The sequence below is a fragment of the Canis lupus genome, chromosome 7, assembly GCF_011100685.1.
Source record: "Canis lupus familiaris isolate Mischka breed German Shepherd chromosome 7, alternate assembly UU_Cfam_GSD_1.0, whole genome shotgun sequence".
Classification (NCBI taxonomy): Eukaryota; Metazoa; Chordata; class Mammalia; order Carnivora; family Canidae; genus Canis; species Canis lupus.
In genome coordinates, this window is record NC_049228.1 from 53,315,087 (window position 1) to 53,338,489 (window position 23,403).

General features: G+C 34.6%; 1 protein-coding gene across 14 annotated transcripts in view; it reads right to left on the reverse strand.

Moving 5' to 3' along the window:
• KIAA1328 (protein hinderin) overlaps positions 1–23,403 on the reverse strand; it is a 377,583-nt gene that overhangs the window by 333,072 nt on the left and 21,108 nt on the right. For all 14 annotated transcript variants that reach the window (XM_038543408.1, XM_038543400.1, XM_038543406.1 and 11 more), the window contains one exon: positions 17,960–18,054. In XM_038543408.1, coding sequence (XP_038399336.1) covers positions 17,960–18,054 — 95 coding nt within the window. The remainder of the gene's footprint in view (positions 1–17,959; positions 18,055–23,403) is intronic.

The window sequence follows — 23,403 nt, forward strand, 5'->3', positions numbered from 1 at the left end:
TTAAAAATGCCTTATGTTTTCTTGAAATTTATTGTATAATCTATTACAAATACTTTTTACGCAAAAAAAAAAAAAAAAAAAAAACCTCAAGGCTTCAAATGGGAAGGCAAAAATAAGTCACTGAAAAATTAAAGTCTAGCTTCCTTATTGTACTGCAACGTACATTTAATTATGACCAAAAAATTATGATTAGTTTAAAAAATAAAAAGACCAGAATAAATATAAAATAATAATGATCTACTATTTTACAATGGGAAACTAATGGTGTTACAGTTTCTATTTTTCTTCTGAGAAATGGCAAGTAGAAATAGCAAACTGTCCTCTGGGAAAAATCAAAGTATCTGAGCCTAAAAAAGAACTCTGTCCTCAAATGAGTTAGTGCACAAGTATTCACTGGGGAACCATGCATTATTTGACACTGTAGGCATAGGACATGAAATAGTGGGGTGTTTTTAGGCATCTTGGAACATGGCTCATATACATCAAAAACTGCAATTGTGGCCAAGATTATTTTTAAACTTTTTTTTTCCCTTCAAAGACTAAGCTATAGTACAGTTCATGCATTAGTTTATGCTACCCCTCCCATCTTAAAAAGTCTCAGTAAAAAAATGCAAATCCATATATAAACAACTGTCACCATCTTTCAGCATGAACTACAATATTTTGCAAAGCTATTCATTTTTCAAGTGCCCTAAAATGACACTCCTTTTCCCATCTATGCAAACAATTCATTAATTTTACTATAAAAGACTTTCTGAGGTCACTTAATTCAGCAATATTAAACCAAAAAAATTCTTTCTATCTTAATACCTCCTAGAAAGATCAATCAATATTCCACTTATCCTTCTGCAAATGTAAATCAATGCTGGACACCTCAGGGAAACCCCTTCATTTACTTGAAACCCATATATCAAGTCATGTCTTACACTCTCTTCCACAAGCTAAATAATTCATAATACTTGTAATTTATCTTTGTGGCATCTATTCTCCATTAGCTTGTAAATTTTGATTTGTATTTGTACTCTTTTATCAGTGTACTTAACACAAGTGAAAAAGTTTCCTGTACATTACAGATTATTAAGGAGGAATCTAAAGATTAAAAACTCATACCAGGTTTGTTTTTGTTTAAATTTATTTATTTTCTTGCCAAATAGCACAATGTTGCTTGCATGTGTTCAAGTTAAATTTAACTATGAACCATGCACTTTTCTTTATGTACTGGGCCTAACCAGTAAGTCTTTCTCTAAAATGAATTTCTAATTTATTTTTATCCTTAGGCATATAATAACCTGTACTTGTCACTACTGTCGTTTATCCTGTTTGAATGAAGTCATTTTCCAACCTATTATGCCAATTCTGAATTTTATTTATATCTTCTATTAACATTTATTCTTGTTTAGAAATACCAATAAATCTTATAGGCATCTTTTTGATACACAAATCTTTTTCATATGTAGCACCAACAAAGATACTGACTATAAAGGACCTCACAGCTAGATTCTTAATGGATCCCTCCAAGATACAGATAAGTCAGTCCTGGAATTTAGATATATAGAGTTTTCCCACTAACATTTTTATTTTATTTATTTTATTTTTTTATTGGTGTTCAATTTGCCAACATACAGAATAACACCCAGTGCTCATCCCATCAAGTGCCCCCTTCAATGCCTGTCACCCAGTCACCCCCACCCTCCACCCACCTCCCCACCAACATTTTTAAAGGCAAATCCACGTTTTTATTTAAAAAAAAAAAAAAAAGCCTATGCTTTTTAAAAGGGGCTTTTTACTTCAAAGGCACCATTTAAAAGAAGCTACAGTTATCACTTTACCTTTATATTGCATGTCACCTTATAATTGAAAAAAATGCTATTTATTTTATATATTTTGCTGAGAGCTATTGACCATGATTGAAATATACTTGTTAAAGATCGGTCTTAGGTGCTGAGCACTCTCAGTAACTTCTCCCCTAAAATAATATTAATAGACCTGCATATCTGAAATTCTTTAGAAGTATGATATACTTAAATAGTCAAATGACTACATAAAGTTTTCAAAATCTGAAACTTTCAGGGATCCCTGAATGGCTCAGCGGGTTTAGCACCTGCCTTTGGCCCAGGGCATGATCCTGGAGTGCCAAGATCAAGTCCCACGTCAGGCTCCCTCCATGGAGCCTGCTTCTCCCTCTGCCTGTGTCTCTGCCTCTCTCGCTCTCTGTGTCTCATGAATAAATAAATAAAATAAAATAAAAAAATTCTGAAACTTTCTGCATTTGATTTGAACTTTATCAAAATTGAAACAATTTTCTTTATTTATACCTAATTTTTACTAGAAAGCCTTGAATTAAAACAAGTTTTAAAACTTCAGCCTCCTAATAATCCCCTATTAATGCCTGTTTTTCCACCATTAATACTTTTAAAATTATTTTCTACTTATTCAAGTCTATTACTTTAAAAAGTCATGAACCAGGCAAAGTAGGCAGAACACAAAATTAACAGTATTTTATTTTACACAACATGATTTGGAAAGCAAAGTATACAAATTTAAAAAGTGTGTTTACCAATGAACAAGGAAATATATCTAACTATCCTTTACTGAAAGAGAAATTTTTTTCTTTTCTGAACTGAAAGTTGAGCTTTCATCTCTTCTTTTTCTTCATTTTCTACTTTCCTTCTTCCTGAACAATTAAGTTCTAAAATCTTGACGTGGGGTAGAATCAGAATCAGATGGAGATCAGGAGGGCAAATGCACAATGTTTGCCCAGTAAGATGTCAGTAGCCAAGCAGGATGAAAAGGGCATCAACACATGGCAGGTAGCCCAGCATGGTTGTCACAGCCTCAGTGAAATGAGAGGAGTATCCGTGTGGAAGAGTTGCCTAACATGGATATAAAAGCCTAAGCACTGGAGGTGGGTATTCTTGTAAGGGGGTAGGAATGACCCAGCATGGAGATTCAGAGCCCAAGTATGGTGAGGGTAAGAAGGGTCTATGCAGAGGTTGAGAGTAGGTGCTAGCATAGAAGAGCCCACAAACAGTGATGAGAACACACACAAACAGTTAACCTCTAGCAGGTTATCAGGGCCCAAGAAGATGAGGAAGACATATATTCAGAGTATCAGAGCTCAAGCAAAATGAAAAGGGTTATTCTCAAGAAGGGGCAGGCTGGTAGTGCCAGAGCCTGAGGGTGAACGAGGAAGGTTTCAACACTTGGGAGAGGACCAATGTGGAGGTCAGAGCCAGAGAAGAATGAGGAGAACATAACTGCAAAGGGGTAGCCTGGTGTGGGTGTCAAAGCCTAAGCAGATGAAACGTGATATTCAAGTAGTGGGGGCAGCTCAACATAAAGAGAACAGAGTGATGTGAGGAGGACATTCAAGCAGAGTTGGCCTCAACTGGTGTGCTGAAATATAAGCAGAGAGAAGAGGGCATCCATGGGAGGAGGACTGGTGAACTAGAATAGGGAGTCAGAGCTCAAACAGAATAAAGAAGTCTTCTGTGCATTCGAAGGAGAAACAGCAGAGAGGGAAGATTAGTTACATACAAGTGATTAAACAAAAAAGTAAACATATTAGAGATAATATAAACTAGATTTCTCTATGTTGGCCAGTAGAGTTATAACATTTTATCAAGCACTCAAATCATTGATGAATATCAACCGTACCTTGAGCTATGAAATAAACCTCCAAAAAATTTTTAAAATATTCTCTGGCCAGAATAGAACCAAACTAGAAATCAGTAATAGATAAGAGGAAAATATACAAACACTTGGAAATTTTACAATTTCCATATAAAATACAGTTCTAAATAAGCCATGGGTCAAAAAGAAAGTCTCAATGGAAATTTAAAAAATATATACACACTGAATGTAAATCAAAGTAAAATAAATCAAAATATGTACAAATGCACTGAAAGCGGGAATGAGAAGGAAGATTATAGCACTAAATCCTGACGGTAAAAGAGGAATTATCTTTAAGTTCCTGTGTTAAGAAATTAGAAAAAGAACAAATAAATTCAAAGCAATAAGAAGGAAGGAAATAAGAGCAAACATCAGTAATATTGAAAACAGGAAAAACAGATAAAAACCAATGAAACAAAAAGCTGGTCTCTGGACAAAAATCCATAAAACTGATAAACCTAGGAAGACTGACTAAAAGGTACAAATCAGCAATATCACAAATAAAGCACTATAGATCCTGCAGTCATTAAAAGGATAATAAGAGAATGCTACAAACAACTTTATATTCATAAATTTGGCAACTCAGAAGAAATGGAACAATTCTCAAAAAACCATAAACTCCTAAAACTCAACCATGACAAAAGAGACAACTTGAATAATCTTGTAAACATTACAGACATTAAATTTGTAACTAAAAAGCTCTTTAAAACTATACCCCCAGGCTTGGAGGATTTCAATGGAGAACTCCACCAAGAATTTAAAGAAGAATTAACACCAATTTTACAGTTTCTCCTGGAAAACAGAAAAAGAGAGAATACTTCTTAACTTATTTTGATGTAAAAATTCCAAACAAAATGATACGAAACCAAACTAGAAATGTATAAAAATGATAACAAGTCAGATTTAATACAAGTATGCAAAGCAGATTCAAAGTCAAATATCAATTAATAAGATCTACCGTATCAACAGCTAAAATCTCAAGAAAATTCATATCATATTAATTGAAGCAGAAAAAAATGACAAAAATCTAGCACGCAATCATAACAAAAACCCTTATAAAATGAGGAATAGAAGGGAACTTTGTCAACTTTATAAACAGCATCTACAAAAATTCTACACTTAACGTTATATTTAATGATAGAGTGAATGCCTTCCACATAAAATCAGGAACATAGTTAGACAATCCTCTCTCATCACTCCTACTTACATAGCACTGCAAGCTCTAGCCAGCACCATGAAGCAGAAAAAAGAAATTTAAAACATACACATTGGAAAGAAAGTAATAAAACTGTCCCTACTTGCAAACTATATAATTGTCATTGTCCCAAGGAGTCAACAGCAAAACTCTGAGAATAAGCAAGTTCAGCAAGGTTGTATGACTTTAGATCAAAACTCAAAATTCAATCTCATTTCAACCATAAACAAACAGGAAACAACAAACGTCAAACCCCAAATTTAAAACACAATACTATTTACAATTGCTCCATAGAAGATAAAATATTTAGATGTAGATGTGAGAAAACATGTACAAGATCTGTATCCTAAAAATTACAAAATTCTGATGAAAATAATCAAAGACCTAATAAATGGCAAGACATACAATATTCATGGACTGGAAAATACAACAAAGTAAAATATCAATTCTTCCCCAAATGATCTATAATTTTCATGTAATACCAGCAAGTTGGGTTTTTTTGTAGACATTGACAATCTTATTCTAAAATTATTATGGAAATGGGGATCCCTGGGTGGCTCAGCAGTTTAGTGCCTGCCTCTGGCCCAGGGCGTGATCCTGGAGTCCCAGAATCGAATCCCACGTTGGGCTCCTTGTATGGAGCCTGCTTCTCCCTCTGTCTGTGTCTATGCCTCTCTCTCTCTCTCTGTGTCTCTTCTGAATAAAAAAATAAAATATTTTAAAAAATAATAAAATAGAGCAGCCCTGGATGGCTTGGCGGTTTAGCGCCGCCTTCAGCCCAGGGTGTGATCCTGGAGACCCGGGATTGAGTCCCATGTCGGGCTCCATGCATGGAGCCTGCTTCTCCCTCTGCCTGTGTCTCTGCCTCTCTCTGTGTCTCTCATGAATAAACAAATTTTTTAAAATAATAATAATAATAATAATAATAATAATAATAATAAAATAATTATGGAAAGGCACAGGACCAGAAGTGTTAAAAATAATTTTGAAAAAAGATAATAATTTTGAAAAATAGTAAAGTGAGAGGAATTACTCTACCCAATATTAAGGCTTCCAATATAGTTATAGTAATGAAGACAGTAGGCAGAAGGAAAAACACATAGACAGATTAGAAAAGAGAACTCCAAAAGAGACACATTAACTATGTCCAACTGATTTCTGATAAAGGTGTAAAAGTTTCAACAAAAGTATAATCCATAAAAGACCTAGCTAAAATTAAAAACTTTTGCTTTATGAAAGACCTGTGAGAAGGCAAGCTACACACTAGGAAAGTATTTACAAACTACATACCCCACAAAGGATTTGTACACAGAACATATAAAGAACTGTTAAAATTCAACAATAAAAACCAAACATTCCAACAAAAAAATGAACAGAAATGATGAAAAGACAATTCATTGGAAAAGATACAGATGGCAAATAAACATAGGAAACAATGTCCAAAATAACTGGTCATCAATGGTCACTAGAGTAATACAAATTAAAACCACAATGAAATAACACTAAATACCTCTAAGAATAGCTAAAATAAAAAATAATTATAATAAATGTTGGCAAGAATGCAGAGGATCTAGCTCTCTCTTGCATTGTTGGTGGGAATAGAAGATGGTAAACCACTTTGAAAATAGTTCAGCAGTTTCTTAGAGAATTAAATATACATTTATGATACAATAATCCAAAGAAATTAAAATGTTATACTCACACAAAAACTTATATGTAGGAATGTTCATAGCAGCTTCATTTCTAACAGTCAAAAACTGAAAAGGAAGGGCACCCGGCTGGCTCAGTGGGTTGAGTGTGTGAATCTCCTGATCTCAGGGTTGTATGTTCAAGCCCCATGATGAGTGTAGAGATTACTTTAAAAAATAAAAATCTTAAAAAAAAGTGGAAAGAAGCCAAATTTACTTTCAACAGGTAAATGGTTGAACTGTGGTACATCCACCCATGGAATATTACTGGCCCATAAAAGGGACGAACTTTGATACATGTAACAATTTGGATGGATTTAAATGGAATTAAGGTGAGTGGGGGGAAAAAGCCAATCTCTAAAGATAGCATACTGTATGATTCCATTTATACAGCATTCTTGAAATGACAAAATTATAGAGATGGAGTATAAATTAACAGTTGCTATGGATTAGGGAAGGGGATAGGAAGGATGTCTATAAAAAAGACCACATAGGTGATTCTTGTAACAAAACCATTTTGTATCTTTACTCTGGTGATGGTATAGAAATCTACACATGATAAAACTGCATACAACTAGATATAAATACAAGTGAGTGCATGTGAAATCTATACAAGGTTGACGAGTCCTATCAATGTCAATTTCCTGGTTGTAATATTGTGTTAGAGTTAATCAAATTACTACCATTGGTGAAAATTGGGGAGAGGGGGTCATAGAGTCTCTCTCTATCATTTCTTAGCACTATAAGTGAATCCCAATTACCTCAAAATAAAAAGTTTGTATTTTTAAAAATGTATCACCTTGGAGCATCTGGCTGGCTTAGTCAGTCGAGTGGTCAACTCTTGATTTTGGTTCAGGTCATGACCTCAGGGTCCTAGGATTGAGCCCCATGTCTGGCTCCATGCTCAGCAGGGAGTCTGCTTAAGTATTCTCTCTCTCCTCTTTGCCCCTCCCCACTGTTCTAGCACACACATGTTCTTTCTCTCTCTAAAATAAATTAACTTAAAAAAAAAAAAGAGGAAGTATTACCTTGCTATTCTATCTTTGTTTCCATGAGTCCTGAGCTAGAATAAAATAAATATCCTTGAGTCGGTACTGATTAAAAAAAATAACAAAATCAATATTGAAATAAGTAAAAATAAATATGGTAAAAGCACATCCTTAAATAAGAATTCCAACTAATAAATGCAAAAAAATAGGGGAAACATAAACTATTAGAACATCACAGTAATAGTTGTTGCAGTGAAGTCCCTTTGATGAGTGTTTATAGCAGTGAGTAAAAGTTTCAGAAAAAAACAATGGATTTCAATAATCCCCATGGACCTCCTCCAATTTATTAATTACAGAGATAACAATGTAACTTTTCAGGGGAGAAACCTAGTACACTCTACATCAACTATGTCATCACAGTTAAAATCACAAGTAACAAACAACACACCAACATCATACCTCCCCTGATACAATATCATAATAAAACATAATCATGGAAAACATGAAAAAAAATAAACCAAATTGAAAGAAATACTATAAAATTCTGACCAGTATTCTTCAAAAGTGACAAGGTCAAGGAAAGCAAAGAATCTAACATACTACCACAAATGGGAGGAGACTAAGGAAACATGAAAAATGAATATAAAATGTGATACTGGAACAGAAAAAAACTTAGGAAGGAAAGCTGGAGAAATCAGAATAAACAGTAGTTAATTAATACTACTGTACCAACATTAATTTATGATAATTGCAATAAATTATTCAAAACTTATCTTTAAAGCAAGCTAGGTGAAAGATATCAGAACCCATCATAGCTTTCTTTAGAGTGTTTTATTGAGTGTAAGTTACATATAATGAGGTTAACCCATTTACAGTGTACAATTCAATGGCTTTTCATATATTTTCAGAGTTCTACAACTATTACCATAATCTAATCATAGAACATTTTTATCTTTCCCAAAAGAAACCTTGGATTCATTAGCAGTCACTTCCCATTTTTCATCCTCCAATACTGTACTATTTCAGCAACTTTTCTGTACACCTAAAATACTTCAAAATAATACAAAATAGTAATGATCATATTACACTACATTAAAATTTAAATATATGTTAAACATATACAAAAATACATAAATATATACAAAATTATGACACACTACAAATGGCACATAATCAAGAGAAGAAAATGAAGTTATTGAGTTTTAAAGTTCTTGAAATGTTTAGTATAGAACTAAACGTACCAATTACTATTAGACTATAATTAGTCAAGAATGTGGATGGCAAATTCCCAGTGTGGCCACAGGTTCATTTAAATAGTAAAATGAGGGGCGCCTGGGTGGCTCAGTTGGTTGAGCATCTGCCTTAGGCTCAGGTCATGATCCCAGGGTCCTGGAATCAAGTCCTGCATATGGCTCCCTGCTCAGTGGGGAGTCTACTACTCCCTCTCTCTCTGCCCCCTATCCTATTCATGTGTGCACACTCTTTCAAATAAATGAGATCTTTTAAAAATAATAACAAAAAAAAAACAGGAAAATGAGTACATTGAATACAACCAATAACACCATCAAATACATAACACAAAAATGACAAAACTAAAAGTAAAATACGTAAGTTTCCAATCACAGCATGACCTCCTTTTACCTTTTTTTTTTTTTTTTTAAGATTTTATTCATCTCTTCATAAGACACAGAGAGAAAGAGAGAGGCAGAGACACAGGCAGAGGGAGAAGCAGGCCCCACACAGGGAACCCGATGTGGGACTCAATCTCAGGACTCCAGGATCACACCCTGGGCTGAAGGCAGGTGCCAAACCGCCAAGCCACCCAGGGATTTCCTTTTACCTTAATAACCACTTTTAAAGGCCCCACCTTCAAATACAGTCACACTCTGAGGAACTAGGAGTTAGCATTTCATATGAATTTGGTGGGGTCACAATTTAGCACATGACAAGCACATAACGCATATATGTTGGCTGTTAGAGACTCAATTTAAATTAAAAAGCACAAAGATAGAAAGCTAAAATATAGAAAAAGATATAACATGCAAATATCAATAAAAGAGTAACCAAAAGAGAGTTGGGTTGGCTGTACTAATAGATTTCAAAACAAAAATGTTACAAGATGAAGAGATGTTATATATTGATAAAAGGGTTAATTCTTCTAGAATATATTAAAATTAGAAAAATAAACCCACCAAACAACAGTCTCTAAAGAAGCACTGAAAAACTGAGGAGAAATATAGTTCAATATATTTCAATAAACAACTATCAATAACAAATAGAACATCTAGATGCAAGATCACCAATAAAAAAGGAAGGACTTGAACAACATTATAAGCCAACAGACTTAAAAGACTTATATAGAACCAAACAGCTGAATCAGCATTCTTTTCCAGTGCACATGGAACATTCTCCAGGATAAATCATGTATTAACTCACAAAACAATTCTCAATATATTTAAAGAGACTGAAAGCATGCAAAGTCTCTTTTCCACTGCAACAGAATAAAGCTCAAAATCAATACGGGAAAGAAAAGTGGAAAATTCATAAATACATGGAAATCAACAAACTCAAACAAATGGATCAAAGAAAAAAAATCAAGGAAAATTAGAAAGTACTTAAGATGAATGAGATCAAACCTACGATCAAACAACTTATCAAAACCTATGGGGTACAGCTAAAGCAGTACTCATAGGGATATTTATGGCATAAATGCAAAAATTAGAAACCAAGAGAGATTTCAAGTCAGTAACTAAATATACAACTTAACGACTAGAAACTAAAACCCAAATCTTGCAAAAGGAAGAAAATAATAAGGAGCAAAGATAAATGAAACAGACAATAGAAAGACAATAGAGAATCTAGAAAATCAAAAGTTAGCTTGTTGAAAAGATCAACAAAATTTAAAAATCTTTAGCTTCGACTGATAAATGAAAGATGATGTAAATAAAATTGGAAATGAAAGTAGGGACATTACTACTAACTATAAACAAATAAAAAGGATTTTAAGAGAATAGCACAAAAAATTGTATGTCTTATAAATTGGTAAACCTATATGAAATAAACACTCCTAAAAGCACAAAAATTATCAACACTGTCTCAAGAACAAATGGAAAAATCTAAATAGGTCTTTAACAAGTAAGAATATCTAAACAGTAATCAAAAACTGCCCTACAAAGACAATCTAAGAACCAGATATTTAATGGATGAATTCTACCAAATATTTATTTTTCTACCGAATATTTAAAGAAGAAATAACATGAATCATTTGCAAACTCTTCCAAAGAACATAAGAAAAGGGAATACTCCCTAACTCATCCTATAAGGCCAGTAGTACCTGCCTTAAGCCATGCAAAGAAACTATGAAAAAAAAATAATAAAACTATAGATCAAGATCCCTTATGAATATAGATTCAAAAATCCTCAAAAAAAATTGCCAGCAAACCAATTCAAAAATGTATTAAAAAGGGATTATAAAACACGACCAATTGGTATTTATCCCAAAAATGTCAGGGTGGTTTAACATAAGAAAATCAATCAACACAAATTTAGCAAACAAATCAACAAAAATATGTGATCATATCAACTGACACAGAAAAGGCTTTTGAAAAAATCCCCAATGCTCCAACTAGGAATAAAAGGAAACTTGCTTAACATGGTAAAGGAATTTATGAAAAATTCACAGCTGAGATCTTATCTTATTGATAAACTGAAAGCTTTCCCACTAAGTTCAGGAACAAGATAAGGATGCCTGCTTCTACCACTTCATTCAGCAATGTACTGGAACTTCAAGCCAGAGGAAAAAGAAAGAAGAGGTATCCAAACTGGAAAAGAAGTAGAACCATCTCTGCAGATGACATGATTCTATATATAGAAAATCCATGAAGAATCCACAAAAAAAACTATTAGAACCAATAAACAAATGTAACAAAGTATCAGGGTACAAGATTAATATACAAAAATATTCCCTATTTCTAGACACTACCAATAAACAATCTGAAAAGTATTAAGAAAACAATTCTTGGGACACTTGGGATAGAGTCTCACATTGGGCTGCCTGCCCTGAAAAACCTGAAAGAAAGAAACAAACAATTCTATGGGGTGCCTGGGTGGTTCATTAGGTTAAGCCGAATGGCTCAGGTGATCCCTGGGTCCTGGGGTTGAGCCCTGCATCGGGTTCCCTGCTCAGTGAGGAGTCTGCTTCTCTCCATCCCTCTGCCTCTCCCCCAGCTCATGCGTGCAATCTCCCTGTCTCCCTCTCTCTCTGTCAAATAAATAAATTATTTTTTTAAAGATTTTATTTATTTATTCATGAGAGAGAGAGAGGCAGAGACACAGGCAGAGGGAGAAGCAGGCTTCATGCAGGGAGCCCAACGTGGGACTCAATCCCGGGACTCTAGGATCATGCCCTGGGCCGAAGGCAGGTGCCAAACCACTGAACCACTCAGGGATCCCACAAATAAATAAATTCTTAAAAAAGAAATAATTCTATTTACAGGAACACCAAAAAGAAAATTCTGGGAAAAAATTTAAAAGTGAAAGACTTGTACATTGAAATGTTACTAAAATAAATTAAAGACTTAAATACTAAAAGACATTTCATTTTTGTGGTCTGTAACACTTAATACTATTAAGTATTAATAGTACATATTACATATTAAGTAATATGGCAATATTCCCCAAAGTGATCTACATATTTAATGTAATCTATCAAAATCTCAACTGGTTTTTTTTTTTCAGAGGCAGAAAAGCTGATCTTATAATTCATATGGAATTGCAAGAGGCACAGAACAGCTCATACAATCTTTCAAAAGGAAGAACAAAGTTAAAGGTGTTGTATTTCATGCTTGCTACAAAGATACATTAATCAAAACAATGTGGTATTGGTATTAGAAAAGACATACAGATCAATGAAAAAAAGTACTGAGACTCCTGAAATAAATTCATATACTTCTGGTCAATCAATTTTTGACAACGGTACCAAGACCATTAAATGGGAAAAGAACAGTCTCTTCAACAAATAATGCTGGGACAAATGAATTTCCACATGCAAAAAACAGTGGATAAAGAAACTGTCGTATTATCCATACAATAAGATATTTTTCAGCCAACCTTGAAAATATTATACTAAGTGAAAGCCAGGGAGAAGAAGCTATGAACTATATGATTCCAATTACATGAAATACTGAGAGTGAGCAAATGGATACAGGAAAAAAATAAATTAGTTATCATCAGGGGCTGGGAGTAAAGGGAGAATGGGAAGCAACTGCTTAATGAGTAGTTTCCTTTGGGGTGAAAATGTTCTGGAACTAGATAGTAATGCAACATTCTTGTATATGAAATGTCATTAGTATTCAATTTTATATTCTAGGTATTTTATTGTATTATGGTATAATGTGCAATGATTCCTCTTATATGAGTAATAGAAAAGTAACATTCACAGATGGAGAAAGGAGAATGGTGATTATCAGGGGTTGATGGAGAGCGAACGGAGAGTTTTAGTTTTGGAAGATGAAGAGTTCTGGAGACTGGCTGAACAACAAGGTGAATGCATTTAACACTACTGATCTATTCACTTAAAAATGATTAAGATGGGGGCAGCCCAAGTGGTTACGTGGTTTAGCGCCGCCTTCAGCCCAGGATGTGATCCTGGAGACTAGGGATGGAGTCCCACATCTGCCTCCCGGTGTGAGGCCTGCTTCTCCCTCTGCCTGTGTCTCTGCCTCTCTGCCTCTCTGTCTCTCTCTCTTGAATAAATAAAATCTTTTAAAAAATGATTAAGATGATAAATTATATGTTATATGTATTTTACCACAATTTAAAAAATAAACCAAAAGATGCACAAAGATAGTTCATGAATACCACAAGTATTTGTCATGAAACCAAAATCTTTGACAAACATATTAGCTCAAACTCAGCAACGTATTAACAAAAACCAAAACCACCATACCCAAGTGGGGTTAAGCTAGGAATACAAGGTAAATTAAACATTCAAAAACCAATCAATATAATTTACTACATTAACAGAGAAAAAAACAAATCATATTACTAGCACAATAAAGAAAAATCATTTACAAAGTTCTACTCCTATTTATGATTTAAATAAACAACTCTCAGCAAACTAGGAACAAAAATAAATTTCCTTGACTTGATAAAGACGTCTACAAACAACCTTCAGCTTACATTATACTTAATGGTGAAAGACTCAATATCAGGAACAGGAAGGCAAAGATATCCACTTTAGTTCAACTTTGTAGCAGAAGTCTAGCCAATGCAAAAGGGCAAGAAAAAGAAACAAAGTATCTGCAAATTGGAAAGGGAAAAATAAAATTTTATTTGTAGTTGACATGATTATTACTGAAAATCCAGAGTATTCAGCCAAAAACCTATTATAGTAAGTGAATTTAAAAAGTTTGAGATCAAGCCAATATTAAAAAAACAATTCTGTTTTATCATATGAGAAATGAAATAAAATCAAAAATTAAATGTATAATAAAAATTGTAAATTATGCCACTTACAAGGGTATCAAAAACATAAAATACTTAAGGGCAATATATGTGCTATTTTATAGCCTGTGCCATGAAAACTAGAAATCATTACAGAAAAAAAACTTAAGATAATCTAAATAAATGGAGAAACATGACATAACACCAATTGAAAAACTCAATAATGTGAAATGTCAATTTTCCTCAAGCTGATCTACAAATTCAGTACATCCCAAACAAAATTCTAGGAGGCAACTTTCCTTTAAATATTAACAAGCTAATTCTAAAATTTATAGTGAAATGTAAAGAACCTCAAAAAGCCTAAACAGTTTTCAAAAAGAGCAAATCAGGCTTACCTGATTTCAAAAGACTTACTGTAAAACTACAGTAATCAAGTCAGTTTGGTATTGGCCAAAGGGCAACACAAAGATCACTGTAATGGAATGAAATACCCAGGGAAAGGCATGCATGTATGGTCAGTTTTTGATAAGAAGGAGGAGGTAATTCTGCATTAACGGTAGTCTTTTCTAACAGAGGGAAAAAAAATATTTGCTACCTTGGGATAGGCAAGACTTTTTAGATAGAACACTAAAGACATGAACAACAAAAAAATCGATGCATTGAAGTTCAGCAAAATAACAGATCTTGCTTTACAAAATAAACATTAAGATAATTAAAGCAAGGTTGGGGGGAAAAACCATAATATCCATATGTTTGACAACTTGCATCCCGAGTATATAAAGACACCTCAATTTCAAGAAGAGAAAGGAACAGGTAAAAAAAAAAAAAACAGGCAAAAAATTTAACAGACACTTAAAAGAATGGCCAAGGATCCCATTCATCTTAGGGAAACACAAATTAATTCCACAAGGAGGTATCACCATGCTCATTAGAATGACTAAAATTTTTAAAAATGACAATATCAACAGTTAGTGAATATGTTGAATGATGGCATTTTCATCAGTTGTTAGTGGAAGTGTGAAATAATACAACCACATCAGGAAACAGTCTGGCAATTTCTTATAAAGTTAAGTATAGATTTAATTTAGAACTGAGTAATTCTATACTTTAGGTACAGAAGAAAAAATACATCATATCCACACAAATACTTGTACATGAATACTACTGAAGTTTTATTCACAAAGGGCAAAAACTAAAACAACCCAAACATCCATTTAACAGATGAATAAACAAACTAAAGTACAAGCAAACAATGGAGTACTAATCAATAATTTAAAAAATGAACTACTCCTACACACAACAAACTGAAAAAAAATCTCAAAAACATTACTCCCTGAAGTCAGATACAAAAAGACAAATATTCTGTTTCATTTATAAGAAAGATCTAAAATAGTCAAATTCACGGAACACACAGAATAATGGTTACCAAGGACTCGGGAGGAGGGGAGAATGAGGAGTTATTTTTAGTGGATATAGAGTTTCAATAATGAAAAAGTTCTGGAAGTGAATTGTGGCAATGTTTGTAAAACAATATGAATGTACTTAATACCACTGAACTGTATACTTAAAAATGGTTAAGATGGTAAATTTTATGTTATATATATTTTACCACACACAAAATCATTTTCTGAGGGAAAAAAGCCAGACTGAAGAGAGTATGTACTATGGGCCATTTACATGGCATGTCAGAATATGTAAACCAAGAAATAATGACAGAAATCACATGAATGGCTGTCCAGGATGGAGAAGAGAGGAAGGAACTGATTGTAAAAGATCTCAACAGAACTTTTTAAAGTGACCTTACATTTGCCAAAACTCACTGAAGTATATACTTAAAATGCAAACATATATTTAAAAATATATGCATATATACTATTGCATGTAAACTGTAATTCTATATATTTTAAATAAATAAGCTTGAAGAGAGAATGAAATGCAACAGAGTAGAAAATAAAACTACAGACTCTTTCTAGGAATAAGGTTATGTTGTGGTGTACAAAGTAGTAGCTGGAAAAAAATATGTGGTCCAAGGAATATTTCTCAAGATAAAAGAGAAATGATTGTATTCAATGACAAGAGGAAACCAGTTATTTGAAACCAGGGTGAAATCCAGAGGTAAAAAAAACTTAAAGGCTAGGAATGTTTTGTTGCCATTGTTTGAGGCATATGGAATTTTGTTCTCTACTTCTCCACTTCAATAAAAATGAGTCTTGTTAAAAAAAAAAAAAAAAAAAAAAAAGGAGGAAGAAATTGGTTTGGTAAGAAGAAGCACAATAAAGTAGACTGAAATAGCCAATATCCAACAGAGGAAACAGCAAACTCAAGAAACGAACAAAGTATGCATTATTCCCATATATCTGCATATTAATAGTAAAGTAATAATCAAGTTTCTAGCAATATCAGCAAATTTATACTAATACTAACCTTACTAACTTTATAGTAACAACCTGACTCTCCAGCAAGAAACTAGCATTTTGCTAAGAAAGCAGAAGGTTGCTGAAACCAAAACAATATGCTCTAGTATTTCAGGTATCCTCCAAGCCTTGTAGCTGAAATAAAATAGATGAGTTAGGACAGCAATGGCAAAGTCAAACCAATCGTAATAGTTTCTCAATGCCATCAAGCATATGTAAGGATATCCACACCATCTACTTGGTAAAAAGCCTTGTGAGAAAATCATCTTTAAATACAGAGGGTAAAATGTTTTCCCAGTACAAAAAACACTATTTGAAGTGAATGAAAAGTCTATTTCAGAGACTAGAACAGCCAAAGAATTCTAGAGAATGAAATTACTGCTCCTCTCAGGTGGCATATCAAATTCAGACTATGGCATGTACTTTTAAATAGTCATAACGTATATTCTAACCCTCAAAACATCATTGTTGTCATCTTTTAAAAGCAATTCTATGATTTAGTAAGGCAATTTTTTAACTTCAATCTTTTTATAAAAGCTTCTACAGGGGATCCCTGGGTGGCTCAGCAGTTTGGTGCCTGCCTTTGACTCAGGGCGCAATCCTGGAGTCCCGGGATCGAGTCCCGCATCAGGCTCCCTGTGGGGAGCCTGCTTCTCCCTCTGCCTGTGTCTCTGCCTCTCTCTCTCTCTATGTCTATCATAAATAAATAAATAAATCTTTTTAAAAAAATCCTAAAAAAAAAAGCTTCTACAAACATTATTTTAAGTTCTTGACATGAAATACATTTTGAAACACTTCATACAGTTATTTTCAATTAAAAATAAATAAAGAAAAGACCTACTATCTCTAAATATGCAATTCAATGACAAAAACTAGTACTATTTTAATCAACTTTTAGGTACGGCCTTTCCTTAATTTTGACTTTTACAACTTATATTAATACATTCCTCTATAGACATCTTCATCTATTAAGTATTTTAAGACCCCTAAACTGGAAGTAATATGGACAAAAAAATTACTTCAAGAGATATGCTTCATATACATCATTAATAAACTGGAACAGTACAACCAAGTAGCTATGAACTTATCATTCTCAAAATTCAAAATCCCTTCTTTTGAATCCTGAAAGCATCAGTTAGCAAAATTACAAAAGACATTCTTGTGATGGACTACAGTAAAATGAATGTTCCCTTCTGTTTGGGTCTACAACAAAACCAAAGGTAATTGCTAGGACTCTAATTACAACATATCAATCTACACTGACAGCAGAGCTAAGCTTCTACATTTTCCCTTTCGTTAGAGGACTGCTTCACATATGTGTACCAATTAACTGGAGAAATTAAATAAACAAGAAAATGTGAAATGGAAGTGGTTTGTTCTGGTGTTTCTTTCTTTTTTTCTACTTTTCTTTTTTTGGGGCCACAGAATACTTTTTTCTAAAAGTCTCTGCTTCCAGAAGATCAATGACACAATGACATCAAAACATAGTAACGTCTATTTTTAAAAATTGTTATACCTCTTATGTAATAATACATTTCATATAAGATTTTATCTCACCTGGCCAGTTCTTTAATTAAATTTGCAATGCGTCTTTTGTCTTCCAGACATAAATCCTTCAATGATGCACTCTTTATTCCTCCTCTGCAGAAATTCTGATACAAAACAAAAGAAGCTTTTGGTTAACTTTTGCTAAAAACAATTTTTTAAGACTTTTTGAGAAATCTCTTAAAATTAATACAGGAGGGGGGCTCCTGGTTGGCTCAGTCAGTTAAGCATCTTCCCCTTTAGCTCAAGTCATGATCCCAGGGTCCTGGAATCAAGCCCTGCATTGGGCTCCCTGTTCAGCAAGGAACCCGCTTCTCCCTCTCCTCCCTGCTTGTGCTCTCTCTCTCTTTCTGTCTCTTTCTCTCTCAAATAAATAAATAAAATCTTAAAAACAAAATTAGTACAGGAGGTAAAATTTCTCAGATATCTTTTCTCTGTTGGAACACTCTTTACCTGTTTCATTCAAAACCCTACCATGATTTCAAAATAGGCTAAGAAACTGTCTGTCCAGCAGGAGACATCATAAAACTTACATAGAGAAACACATAGAGAAATTTTCATAAAGAACACAAAAGGTAGAAATGTCCCCACTTAAATACAAGAGAATATTAAGGAAACAACTCTCCCTTGATGATTATCACAAACAAACACCTAATGGAAGATATTAAGAACTTTTCCTAGGCTATACAGGCCCCAGGGTGCTTAAAAGTACATGAAGGTTGGCAGCAGAGGCACTGGTTTCTATGTTCTTGATATATCCTAAAGTTCATACCAATCGGTACTAGATCAAAGAAAGAGTAATATCAGCCAACACATGACTAATGTTTACTGCATGTCAGGAACATTTTAAGTACTTTATACCTACTAACCCATCTCATCTTTACAACAAGACTATTAAGTAGGTATTATTTCTATTTACAGTGAGGGTACATCTTGCCTGGGATTACAGCAGTTAAAGTAGCAGAATCAAGACTCAAGCACAAGTTCCAGAGTATGTGCTCTCAACCACTGAACTATCTCATCTCTTGTGTTATAAAAAGTTCTCCTACTACTTGAACTTCATTAAGAAGGGTCTTTAAAGAGATGCCTGGGTGGCTCAGTGGTTGAGTGTCTGCCTTTGGCTCAATGCATGATCCCAGGGTCCAGGATCGAGTCCTGCATTGGGCTCCTTGCGGGGAGCCTGCTTCTCCCTCTGCCTGTCTCTCTCTCCCCCTCTCTCTCTTTGTCTCTCTTGAATAAATAAATAAAATCTTTAACAAAAAAAAAAAAAAAAGAAGGGTCTTTAAAGCAATGAAACTCAGGGAGTCACAGGAAAACTAGAGGTAACATGTAATTGGAAGGAACCCTTGGCATCTGTACAACCACAAAGTAGGTTAGTCCAAATTCTTCAGATAGCCAAGGACAATCCAAGACCTCTAAAATGAGTCCTGGAAATACTGATAGCCAAAGATGGGAAAGACAGGGGAGAAAAAGGAAATGGAAAAAAGGAGATGGTAAAAAAATAAAACAAGTTTGATTTTGGATATGGTCAACTTAAGATGCCAGAAAGATAGCCATATGGAAATGTTCTGGCAGGAAGTTGGAAATGTGGGTCTAGCTCTCAAGTCAGAGTAAAACATAAAGATTTAAACTTCAACCATAAAATATTATGGATGATATTTAGATTTTTATTATTTTCTTTATACTTCTGTTTTAGTTTTTTTTAAGTTAAGAAATTAGATTTTAAAGATCATCTATGAATCCAAGATAATAAATTAAAATTGGTATTTGAAAGGACAAGAAGAGAATCAGAAGGATATAATATTGTGGCAGAAAAAAATGTTTCAAAGAGTACAGTGTTAACAGTGCTAATGATCAAAAAAGCTACACAGAATGTGGAAAGAAGTCATTCAATTTGGCAATGGGAAAAGTTGCTGAAAACACATGAGAAGACATCTGAGTGGTGGTGCAGCGAGTAAAAGAACAAGAGAAACTCTTGCACATGAGCAAGAATTTCAGCAGCATTATGTTTAACAGAACATCCTTGAAAATACAAATGTTTGTCAATTAGAGAATAAACTATAGCATATTTACACAATGGAATTCTGTAGGAACTGGTTGTTATGCTATTTAGTGACTTTCATCTTCAAACCTACCCTTCTGAGCCCTCGGGTGTGGTCCTGTGGCTCAGACCCTAGAAAAGTCACTTCTCCTTTGCCAGATGACTCTGTTAAAATCTGCCAATAGGACGAACTAGAGGGAGACCAGAGGTTCAGAAGAAAAGACACAGTCCTTCCTCTTCACATCTTGTTCCCACTAGTGTCACCTCTGCCAGAGTGTGCCCTGGCAAGGACAGTTGATTCCTGTTTGCAATTTTCCCAGCCTTGGCAGAACCAGGCTTTAGCATGTCTCCTTGGGACAGCAGTACCAGTTAGGCTGATTCCCAATCAGCAGCAGTCCAAGTTCCAGCTGTAAAGGGCCTCTCCTCCAAGCTTCTAAGTTTTAATAAATCCAATTTGCTCTGGCTGTCTTCCTAGTCCCAGAGATGGGAGTTGTTTCTTGAAGTTACTACCAATCATGATATCTTAGTGTTCTTTTTTTTTCTTTCTTTTTTTTTAATAATAAATTATTTTTTATTGGTGTTCAATTTGCCAACATACAGAATAACACCCAGTGCTCATCCCATCAAGTGCCCCCTCAGTGCCCGTCACCCATTCACCCCCACCCCCCACCCTCCTCCCTTTCCACCACCCCTAGTTCGTTTCCCAGAGTTAGGAGTCTTTATGTTCTGTCTCCCTTTCTGATATTTCCCACACATTTCTTCTCCCTTCCCTTATATTCCCTTTCGCTATTATTTATATTCCCCAAATGAATGAGAACATATAATGTTTGTCCCTCTCCGATTGACTTATTTCACTCAGCATAATACCCTCCAGTTCCATCCACGTTGAAGCAAATGGTGGGTATTTGTCGTTTCTAATGGCTGAGTAATATTCCATTGTATACATAAACCACATCTTCTTTATCCATTCATCTTTCGATGGACACCGAGGCTCCTTCCACAGTTTGACTATTGTGGACATTGCTGCTATAAACATTGGGGTGCAGGTGTCCCAGCATTTCATTGCATCTGTATCTTTGGGGTAAATCCCCAACAGTGCAATTGCTGGGTCGTAGGGCAGGTCTATTTTTAACTCTTTGAGGAACCTCCACACAGTTTTCCAGAGTGGCTGCACCAGTTCACATTCCCACCAACAGTGTAAGAGGGTTCCCTTTTCTCCGCATCCTCTCCAACATTTGTGGTTTCCTGCCTTGTTATTTTCCCCATTCTCACTGGTGTGAGGTGGTATCTCATTGTGGTTTTGATTTGTATTTCCCTGATGGCAAGTGATGCGGAGCATTTTCTCATGTGCGTGTTGTATCTTAGTGTTCTATTTGCGGTTTCTGTTCTCCAGCACCAATTTAACAAGTCTTTATATTAAATATTCTTAGTTTTAAAAAAATGACTAAACCCTGACTGAAGTATCTGTGAAATGAAATGACATATAGTGGGTGACTGGGAGCTCAGTTGGTTAAGCGTCTGACTCCTGGTTTCAGCCCAGATCATGATCTCATGTGAAGTGAGATCAAGCGTTGAGTCAGGCTCCACGCTTAGCAGGGTGTCTGCTTGAAGATTTTTCCCTCTGCTCTTCCCTTACCTCTTTCTCATTCAAATAAATAAATAAATCTTTAAAAGAAAATAGAAATGACATATAACTATATAAAACTTAAGTAAATCTCATGAACATAATGTTAAGCAAAAAAAGCAAATGATGCAATACACATAGAAGGAGCTTATTTATATAAAGTTCCAGCATCAGGCTCCCTGCATGGAGCCTGCTTCTCCCTCTGTCTATGTCTCTGCCTCTCTCTCTGTGTCTCTCATGAATAAATAAATAAATTTAAATAAATAAATAATAAATAAAATTCCAAATATATATAACACCGAACATTGTTTAGAAACCAATTATGTATTTAGACTATATTGGACAAAGGTTGGTAAACTACAGCTTCAAGCCAAATCTGGCTCACTATTTTTGTAAATAAGGGTTTATTAAAACACAGCCATGTACATTCATTTACACATCAACTTATATATGACTCTTCACACTACAGTGGCAGAGTTGAGTAAGTGAGACAGAGACCACTTAGTTCACAAAGGCTAAATATTTACTACCCGGCCCTTTACAGGAAAAGTCTGTCAACTCCTAACATTAAAAAAAAAAAAAAAAAAAAGAAAGAAACATAAAATTCAGGATGGGTATTACCAAAGTAGATGACACAGTAAGGGAAGGACATACCTCTACAGCCACTTGGCTTATGATAAAATCATTGCAATTCAGTGGGAAGAAGAATGGTCTTCTCTAGAAATAGTGCAGACCAACAGACTGTCAGTATGGAAAAATGAACTGAACTAACTTAACACCATACCCATACTAATTCCTGATGAATAATGGATTTCACAGTGAGGAGTGAAACAATGTGGCTTCTAAGAGAGAGAACCTGCTGCCAAGAGTGTAGTTGCCTAATAGCCTCACCTACCTAACTACTGTCATACCTTTTGGTCCACTGTGGTGGTCACAAAACTGCCAATCACTAGAAACACCAGAGGTACTAGAACTGAGCAATTTTGTTTGATATGACATCCTTAAAGAACAATATTCACTCTGGGGTTTCCCATTAGCCTGAAAGACACTACCTCAGACCACAAGACAGTATGAAGTGTGAAGTTTTCCCTAGTCAATTTTTCTTCTTTCTTTCTTCTCTCACAGATGCCAGGCCTGCAATAAAATCCTAAGACTCTCCTTGTCTATTCCTGTTCACTTTACTCTCTATCTTTGTCAGCTTTTCCTCTATTAAACCTCTTCCATTTTTACTTTCATCTTAGTATCTATTTCCCAGAAAACCTGAGTTGACATCATTACCATTCTGAAAACCTTAATGAATTAAGGACCTAGCTATTGAACATCAATGGCTACAAAGATCACATACAGAAAAACCACAAAGACGTTATGTTCTCTGAAGAAAAACATATACAACATCTAGTTTTGAGAGAAAAATGCATACGCACATCCCCTCCTCACACACACATCATTTCTAGTTTTGCAACAAAATAAATACACACATACACAACCCCTACATTCCACCTCCAGGCAAAAAGGAGTAATAGGAACCACACTTACCCCAATGCCTAAAACAACCAAAAAAACTAGCAAAATATGTGATAAAGCAGTTCTCAAATGCTGGACAGCAGGCAACACAGGAAAGTGATCACTGAAAGAGGGGAACCAAATAAGGCAAGCCATGTAATCATCCTAGCTAAACTGCTTCTGGAGTTTTCAGGGTGCATTTTGGAGAAACCCAGATGGGAGTCCAACAATCTCCCCAAGTTGAGAAGATAGAGCTGGGAGTCCAGGACAGCCAAAGTGTCTAGAGTT